Raw genomic sequence first — 9,475 nt, forward strand, 5'->3', positions numbered from 1 at the left:
ATGATGCGTGAATTAATATATGCTTACATACAGGTAATTCTGGAAGGAGTTGATTTCCATGCACAGATTAATTTGAGGTGTACTAAATTTTTGCCACTCATCATGAAAAAATATGTCAGTTAAAAACCGCCGAAATAAGCAACAATTATGTTTTGGATGGAAAATATTATCTTTTCGGATCCATCATAAAACACTGACAAAAACACAATTGCCAATGAACATGGAAGTTTTAATAACAAAGAAGTAATTTTCCCCTAGAAATGGGACCGTTACAGGCAAATTTACAGCTTTCCATATTTGCTGGTCTGACATTATTCACGCACAACAATTTAACCACCACTACAAATAAGCCCGACCCCAAGCAAATTCATTCACAAACACTGCTAGAACAAAGCATTAACATGGCTCAAGAATCGAAGCCTCTCGTTGCTCTCCTCCTCTGCATCATGATCGCCAAAGGTAAATCAATCATCAAAACCAAATAATCATCTTCTCATCACAAAATTCACAGTATCACTATCTGCTAGTAATAATCATCAAGAAATTAAATCCTCACATTACTGCTGTTCTTCTTCTTCTTCCTCCGGATGCACCATGCATGTTTTTACGGATCACCAGGCAACTGCCTCTGCATGGGCTGCATGAACAACCACGTCGTCGTCAGCCAGCTCGCCGACGACCGGAGCAAGGTCGGCAGCGGCGGCGGCGCGCGCACGCTGTTCAAGGTGACGGTGGCCAACCAATGCTGCTGCGACGTGGGGCACGTCGTCGTGGCGGCGCCGGGGTTCCGGAGCGCCATCCCGGTCGACCCCAAACTGTTCCGGCGGAACCCCGGCGGCGATCGGGAGAGCTACCTCGTCGGCGACGGCGGGACGATCCCGGCGAACGGGAGCGTCACCTTCTACTACGCGTGGAGCTCCATGTTCAGGATCAGCGTCGTCGGCATGACTGTGGCCAACTGCCTGTAGGACTACGCAGGGAAAATTAATTGCTTCAAATGGGATGAGTCATAGTCCGTGTTCAAAATTCCGGAATGAAATTTCCGAAATTTTTAACCCCCCAATATGATTTTTTTTCGGCTGAAATTTTTTTCAATTTTTTTGAATTTGGCAATATTTTGTTCAAATTTGACTAAATTTGTTCAAAATTTTCAGAAATTTCAGACCCAATTTTTGGAAATTTTGGTATATTGGCACCCCCGATAGAATCCAAACCAAAAGATTAAACCCTAGTCATAGTTGAGGAGAAATTTGATAATTTAACACTTTTTTTCCCAATTGCTTTAACCGACACTTGTGAGGATGACATGTGGGACCTTCCTGAGTAAATGAGAGTGGGCCAAGATGTAAAATAATAGAAGCCCATTTTAAGGAGTGTTAAATTATCAAATCTCTTTACGTTTGATGGTGTCATTGGTTAGTGCACATTTCCTCAATGTAAACCATTTTCGCTACATTGAAATGAAAAAATTGGAAAATTTTGGCCGGAGATACACTTCAGTAATTTTAAACCGAAAATTCAAATGTTGCCTCCCAGCCCCAAAATGGATCAGCAAGAAAAGACACGACATGGTATCATATCTAATACTTACACGTATCATGCATGGTTCCTGGCTAGTATCATCATATATGACATGGTATCTAATATTGTTACATCTAGTATCCACATGCATAAGAGCAAGTATGTTTCAGACCTAATACCTATATATACCATGCCCTGCTGTACGTAGATATTATATTTAGTACATACTCCCTTTGATTTTTAATGAGTGATGATGTTGATTTTTTAAGATATGTTTGACTATTCAACTTAGTTAAAAAATATGTAATTTTATTTATTTTATTGTGACTCGATTCATTGTTAAATATTCTCTAAGTGTGTGACTTAATTCTTTTTATAGTTGTGCACAAAAATTGAATAAGACGAATGATTAAACGTTTATCAAAAAGTCAATAACATCATCATGTGTTAAAAAAATTGAGGTAATATAAATATAACAATTGGTATTAGATCCTTACTCATAGGTAATATAGCATGTAGGTTAGGTATTGGATCTAATACCTACATATAAATAACAATATCTTCGAGCTATCACCATGGTTTTGTGATCAGTATTATAACAACCTTTTTAAGGTTTAGTGATAGTGTCATATAGAGTTATCATCAAGATATTTAAATACAAAACTCCCATTGCTAATTGTCCATATGAGATACGCTCTCAAACAAGTCCTACCTCTGTTTCAGGTTATAAGATTTTCTAGCATTGCCCACATTCATATAGATGCTAACGAATCTAGACACCTGAAACAGAGGAAGTAGTTAGTAAACAAGATTGGCCCAATATATAAAAGCTCAGTGTCGTCCTCGCGCGGGCGGCTTGGGGCGAAACCCTAGCCGCCCGCCGCCACCCCTCTTCCCCCTCTCCTTTCCCTCGCGGCCGCCGGAGCACGTCGCCCGGAAAGCCGGGCGGCGAGCCAGGATGGTGGCGGCGGGGCTAAGCCCTAGCGACGCTCCACCTCTTGCGCGAGAGAGGCGAGGAGGAGCTCCGCGAAGACAACAGTAGCACCGGCGAGTCCCCAGCTTGGGGCTGCAAATCCGGTGTCGCCGCGACAAGATCTGGTGTCTCCACGGCCGGATCTGGCGCCGCCTCGACGGATTCAGCCAGGGGCACACGGCGTGACGGGGGGCGACGGGAGGCGGCAGCGGGAGATGGTGTGAGCAGCGGCGGGGGACGGGCCGGATGCGTCGTCGTTTGGCGCGGCTGAGGGAGGTCGGCGTGCCAAGGCCTAGAGGCTTGTGCGGCCAACACCGACAGCAGCTGGAGGTGGCGTCCACGGCTTCGGCATGCACGGGCGACGGGCCGGACGGCGACCGTGGACGGGAGGAGGAGGAGGACGGCGATCGTGGACCGTGGGCGACTGATAGCCACGGCAGGAGGATGCGTGCTGTGGTGGCAGGCGCGAGAGCTATGCCTGTGGTGCCAGGCACGGCAGCCGCGCAAGAGTAGGCGCGGGAGTGGCCGGCGGAGAAGGAGGACGTCGTGGGAGATGGCAGGGAGGCTGTTGTGTCCCGCAAGAGGCCGGCACGCCCAGCGGCGGGGAGTGGGAGACCGGCGCGTCCCGGCAGGCTGATGGCAGCGGGTGCTGCTGAGCTGATGGCGGCATGCAGCGACTGGCCGATGGGGGGCGCCGATGCAGTGATGCCTGCGCGCCGGCAGAGGCTTTGATGGCGGTGGAGCATCGAGGCGTCAACGGTCGATAGGCAGGTGGCAGATGGCAGGTGAAAACTCAGCCCGGCCTCGGCCGGGCCGGCAACGGTGGCGCTTGAGCGTCACTACCCTCCTGAGGGCGTTGTTGTGTTGTCTCACCTTCTCTGGTGGGTTTGCCGGGCAAAAACCCAGTCAAGGTTCTTCTAACCTCGACGGTCGGCGGCGGTTGTACTTTCATCATTTCTCTCCCTGGAGACGTCGTCTAGGCAACGCCCTTGCCGAAACCACCCAAACAACTGTTGCAAGCTCGTTCTAGAGTCTCTTCCTCTTGTATCGGCGTCCTAGTTTGTACAAGTTGGCCACATCGGAGGGCCTAAGGGGGAGAGCGGTTCCATTCTTCTTTCTCACCTCTCTCCCTGAATCCCTGAGATATGGATAGAGCGGGGTTTTGTGTCGGTTGTAAGAGTTGGGTTCTGGGCGATCCCTTTTGTAGCTCCTTTATTGGCCTTGCGGCGGTCGGTCACGTTTAGTGGCGGCCGGTCCGGTGCTGGCTTTCTCTTGGGTTTGTGTTTGGTGTGGTAGGCGGTATATTTTTTTTCTTTTCCTGGTTACGGCCTCCCAGGGTTGTAATCTTGTATTTTTTTTCTCTATCAATATGAACTTCGCACTGTCTGTCTGGTGCGAGTCGTTAAATAAAAAAGATTGGCCCTATAGGCTTAACTAATGTCCTTGCACATAGCTCACGAGGAAATATGCGAGGTACTTTTGAACCATATATATGAACATGTACAGTTCGTTATGTCGGACCGGTCTCACGTCGCATATTGTACTCCCGAAAAAGTAACTGTTGTGGCCATGTGATTTTGCCAGCAAAAAGAATATCCAAATCTCAGATTGAAGTTGTAAACAAAATCATCCAGCTATTTTCCCTTGTAGAAAATTCCCTGTTAGATGTAACAATTCTCTGATTTGAGTGGCAGCTTGATTTTCACCATATATAGAACCGGATTTTCTACCTATTGAGAGCAGAGTAGCAAGTTGAGGTGCAGTGGTACTTGAAGGCTTTTGCTAATGGCTAGTGTATTTATACTGAGGACAGTTAATTCGAATAAAAAAGTGAGAAAAAGATGAGTCAAGAAGCAGACCTCTAAAGGTTCGTTCAAAGCTTTATATATAGGGTGAATAGCTAAAGTGCTCCTCCAAGTTTCATGTAAGGATCAATTTAATCCTTAATGTTTCAATGTGTCCATATTAGTTCTTCAAGTTTTTATTTTAATTCAAACTTATCCTTAAACACACATAACCAATAACTCTCTTGATAAATGACACTTATGCCCCCTCATTCACATATATAAGAGAAAAAATTGTATGCAATGAATTCTTTTTATAGATAAAATAAATTATGTACTTGCAAATATATACGATAGCCATTAGGCTCAATTTTCATGTGCACATGTTGAAAGAATGGGAAGTACATATGTAATGTTGTTTGTTCATTTTGATTTTCTTTTTTCTAGTGTATAGTTGTATACAAACTAAAGGCAAAAGAGATATTTTCTAACATAATTGTTGACTAAAAATAGCCATATGGCATATTAAGTGGGCCCAAGGATGATTTTAGGCTAAAACAAATACTTAGAGGATCTATGTGGATAAAATGAAACCTGAAGGACTAAATTGAGCCTTCGATAAAACTTGAGGGACTAAATTAGCTATTCACCCTAAAATTATATGTATGGGTATGACCCGCACTCTAGCTATTTTATCAACACCCTCACTGGATTTCATGGCAATAGACAGCCACTAAAAATTAATGTTCTTATCGCATACAACGCTGAATAAAGGACGATATAGTATGATCTCGTTGCACGAGTAATAATAATAGAGCATATATAACTAATTAATACCACGAGTCGCAGCAGCAGCAGCAGCCACCGATGCAATCATCATCACTTTCAGAACTAGACACCTTAGGAGGAGGGCTGAAAAGCCTGAAATCCTTGATCTTCAAACACTTGTTCCTCAGCTCCTCCTCCTCGTCCATCCTCAGGTAGGCGACATTGGTAACATCAAGAGATCGCAGCTTGGGGCAACAGTTCAGTACACTCAGGATGATGGGCTTGGTGAAGGTGTCACCAAACAAGGTGAGGGATCTCAGGCCATGCTTCTTCGGGACCGTGAAAGCTTCCTGGCTCTCATCATCATGGTAGTATGTGCTCGCTAAGCTTTTATCGGCACATCTTATCGCGAAGGTCTTGAGATGGATGCAGGATTTCATGGCCGACTGAAGGAGATGCGCGAAATCGTAGCTTGGACGCGCAACGTAGTAGAAGCTGCATTTGAGCACAAGCTCAAGCTCCTTGAGCATGGGGAACTTTTGTATCACATTGGTGAGCACTTGACATGACACGTCGTAGTGTGTACTCACACGGAGGCTTTTCAAATATGGAGCCCTACAAAATTAAAGAGCATCGGTATTAGATTTAGATAGTAAGCACACTAGGTATATGGTACTGATGTTATATTAAGCGTGTGCCAAAGAATTTATAACAATGCTTTCGATTAATGATAAATTAATCATGCAATACATATTCGCGTGTGCCAAATAATTTATACCAATGCTTTTGATTAATGATAAATTAATCATGTCATACATATTCCTTTTTTAACAACGAGCCATGCAGATCAAAACAATTAAACCTTGCTCCATACGTTAAATAACATAAAGGAAAGTTTAAAACATAACATAACACCAACATGATCACATACCTTAAGTCCAAGAGCGATGCATGCACCGGTTCTCTCTAATGATAGGATTATACTACCAGTATTATTAGGGGTAAATTAATAATTTACTAATAAAATGATTAGGATCACTTTGTTATTTATGTTTTTTCAGGCTAAATCAATTTATGATCATCCATTGCGCTAGCATCGCTCATATTCCATTGGAAAAGAGAAAAATAAGGTTGAGCCAGTCCTAAATGAAAATTATACCCCTCCGCACCTTTTTTTTTACAATAATGCCCCTCTACATTTCTACTACCGCTAACTGGAGTAGTATAAATGGATCTGAACCCTTCGATCAAATAACATGAATGGTTTAAATTGTTTTCCACTACCAGAGTACCAATAGAGAATAGCATAGTGGGGCATTAAGTCCAAAGCCATAGTAAGAGAAATTGATTAAAGCTTCCCTCATCAACACTGCACCTAGAAAGCGTACAATAGGTACTGTGTATATTGTTAAATGTTCACTACTACATTCCTAAAATATAGTAAGGTTTTTTAGTGTTAGATATGGTTATTGTGGAATTAAATTGAGAAGGTTGTGATTGGTTGATAAGAAAAGGTATGTAGAGTATTTGAATTAATTGGTTAAGATAAGAAAAGACTGTATGTATGCAGAGACTGTGGTATGCAATTGCTTATTTGACCCTGTTTTGAAGCCTAACTACCAATATGACCCTATTTTTTCTAGTTTGCTTATTTGACCCTACTTTTTTAAAACGAACACTCCGTTTGGCCCTGTTTTTTAACACTGTTAAGTTTTCATTTAAAAATAAGAAAGAAATACAATTATTTTTCGTAATGACCAAAATACCCTTGACCAAACCCTATCCATATCTACGTCTCTCCCCGTATTCCGTCTCTATCTCTCTCTCTGAGTGCTGGCGGCGGCGGTGGCTCGTGGAGGGAGAGTGGCGGCGACCGCGAAGTGCTGCGGCGGCGGCGGCGGCTCGTGGGGGAGGGAGGGGATCCGCGTGGAGCTGGCTCGCGGAGGGAGGAGCGGCGACGCCGGGCTGTGGAGAGAGGGAGCGGCGGCGACCGTGTGGTGTGGAGGAAATGGCGGCGGCGGCCGTGGGGGGATCCGTGCCGGCGCCGCCATCGTAGGTCGTCTTCCTCATCGCCGAGCCACCGCTCCTTCGCCGCCAGCGGAGGGCCGCCTCGTCGCCGAGCCGCTAGCAGCGCTCCTCGTCGCCGAGGTGCCGCTCCTTCGCAGCCCCCGCCAGCGGAGGGCCGCCTCGTCGCCGAGCCGCCGCCGCTCCTCCGCAGCCCTCCGCGTCGCACCATCGAGCCGCCGCTCCTCCCACCACCCCTCCTCGTCACCGAGTTGCCGCTCCTCTGCAATCGCCGCTCCTTCGCCACCGGCGGAGGGCCGCCTCATCGTCGAGCCGCCGCCGCTCGTCCGCCGACCTCTGCATCCGCCGCCAGCAGCGGTCCTCCGCGTCGTGCCGCCGAGCCGCCGCTCCTCCGCCGCCAGCGGAGGGCCGCCTCGTCGCCGAGCTGCCGCCGCTCCTCCGCTGCCGGCCGAGGGCCGCCTGCTCTTCCGCATCGCACCGCCAAGCCGCCGCTGCTCTTCCGCATCGCACCGCCAAGCCGCCGCTTGTCGGCAATGCTCTGGTGAGAGAGAGAGAGAGAGAGAGAGAGATAGAGGAGAGAGTGGATAAGAATGAGTGGGAGAGGATAGATGGATGTACTAGGGGCATTTTCGTCATTTTACCACTTAGTTAACGGTGTTAACTCGTCTTAACGGAATAGGGTCAGCTTTCCTCTTCGATTTTGAAAAGCAGGGTCAAATAAGCAAACCCTAAAAAATAGGGTCAAATTGGTAGTTAGCTTTCAAAATAGGGTCAAATAAGTTTTGAATTCTATATTTGTTTTAATTTAGGAAGGAGTGAGTTTTATAAGAAAAAATATATGCATATACTACATGTCATATACTGATATACATATATATGAGATGAGATCAAGTTTTACCTTTTCAATCATATATATTATTTGTTTATTAAGTTTTGTATATGCAATAAAAAGAACAAACAAAAAGAGTAAAGTTTACAAAGCCCCATGTATTTTGATTTAGGTTGCACAAACCACTTATATTTTGACGTGTCACACCACATGTACTATATTATAATACTATATATTTATCATAAAACACGCCGTTAACCAATTTTTCTTAGATTTGGTATACACATGAATATATCCTAAACTTACACCCAAAATTTATGAGTTGGTTCAATCCATCGTCTATAAACGTTATACCAATCAAAGTAAATACCTTTTCATATATTGTGCAAAATATATTGTTTTAATTAAGTTAGTTAATAACGGTGCAGTTTTCTATGAGATTTACTGTAAAGAAAATTGCATACCTATCGGAGAGGTAAAGCAGAAGCTTGTCGTCGGCGCGTCCCCAGAAAGCCACGCATTCGCCGGCGCTGCGGTCCACGGCGGCGCGCGCCATCTCTTTCCATCCCTTCGGCTCGTACTCGTAGTCGGCGGATTCTTTTCTTGGAACATCGTCGTCGTCGTCGTCGTCGGATTCCTCGACGTCGACGAAAGCGTCGCTGAAACCGAAGAAGTCGTCGTCGCTGCTGCGGTTGGACTGTACGGAGGCGGCATCATCGCCGTTGTTCTCCGCGTCGTCGGAGTTGGATTCCTCGACGAAGGCGTCGCTGAAGAAACCGAAGAAGTCGTCGCTGCTGCGGTTGGACTGTACGGAGGCGGCATCATCGCCATTGTTCTCGGCGTCGTCGGAGTCGGATTCCTCGACAAGGGCGTCGCTGCTGCCATCGTCGACGGGAAGTCGGCGGAATCGCCGGCATCGTCGTCGTCGTCGTCGCTGAAGCTGGAGTCGGCGCCGTGCGCGGCGACGTCGCTGTGCAGGTCGATGCGGCGCCACAGCGCGGGTTCGTCGCGCGCGGCGCGGCGCCACGCGGAGCACGCGAGGCCGGCGCCACGGAGGATCTCCTCCTGGCCGGCCGCGGCGAAGACGCTCCACAGGAGGTCGCTCGGCAGCGCTGCCCAGTCCTTCGACGACGCCGCCGGCGGCGGCGAGGCGGCGGCGGGCCATGACTTGCTCGCCGCTAGCTAGGGTTTTTTTTGTTGACGCAGAGCACAACGTGTCTACGTCTTCGTGTCGCCTCACAAGGCGTGCTTATATATGCAAACACGTGGCGACGCGGAATCCTAATTTTGTTTTTTTAATCAGCTCACTCCCCTTCATATTATAAGTTTCATATTATAATTCGTTTGATTTTTTTTCAGTTAAACTTCTTTAAATTTTATAGAAAAAACATATTAGTACAAAACAAATATATTATCAAAATAAATTCAATGTAAATTCAATGTAAGATATTTAATAAAACTAATTTGATATTTTAGATGTTACTAAATTTTCCTATAAATTTGATTAAACTTAACAAAGTTTAACTAGAAAAAACCAAATGATTTGTAATATGACACGGAGGGAGTATATTCTAA

General features: G+C 46.0%; 2 protein-coding genes across 2 annotated transcripts; one reads left to right on the forward strand and one right to left on the reverse strand.

Moving 5' to 3' along the window:
- The first annotated feature begins 305 nt into the window (after positions 1-305).
- Positions 306-1,240, forward strand: LOC127758160 (uncharacterized). Its single transcript, XM_052283781.1, has 2 exons — positions 306-459; positions 619-1,240. Exons 1-2 carry the CDS (start codon positions 402-404, stop codon positions 966-968), a joined length of 408 nt encoding a protein of 135 aa, XP_052139741.1. The 5' UTR covers positions 306-401; the 3' UTR covers positions 969-1,240.
- Positions 1,241-4,986: 3,746 nt separating this feature from the next.
- On the reverse strand, positions 4,987-9,065 carry LOC127756305 (uncharacterized). The gene is made up of 2 exons (XM_052281678.1): positions 8,365-9,065; positions 4,987-5,661 (listed from the first exon to the last, which is right to left on the reverse strand). Exons 1-2 carry the CDS (start codon positions 9,063-9,065, stop codon positions 5,109-5,111), a joined length of 1,254 nt encoding a protein of 417 aa, XP_052137638.1. The 3' UTR covers positions 4,987-5,108.
- Between the last annotated feature and the right edge of the window lie 410 nt (positions 9,066-9,475).

This window comes from Oryza glaberrima, chromosome 12 (genome assembly GCF_000147395.1).
Source record: "Oryza glaberrima chromosome 12, OglaRS2, whole genome shotgun sequence".
Classification (NCBI taxonomy): Eukaryota; Viridiplantae; Streptophyta; class Magnoliopsida; order Poales; family Poaceae; genus Oryza; species Oryza glaberrima.

Excerpts from the sequence above, each read along its gene's own strand:
- LOC127758160 (XM_052283781.1), top strand. The coding sequence starts at position 402 with ATGGCTCAAGAATCGAAGCCTCTCGTTGCTCTCCTCCTCTGCATCATG. Across the intron at positions 460-618 it reads CTGCATCATGATCGCCAAAG|GCAACTGCCTCTGCATGGGC; the intron begins GTAAATCAATCA and ends ACGGATCACCAG.
- LOC127756305 (XM_052281678.1), bottom strand. The coding sequence starts at position 9,065 with ATGGCCCGCCGCCGCCTCGCCGCCGCCGGCGGCGTCGTCGAAGGACTG. Across the intron at positions 5,662-8,364 it reads CTGCTTTACCTCTCCGATAG|GGCTCCATATTTGAAAAGCC; the intron begins GTATGCAATTTT and ends TTAATTTTGTAG.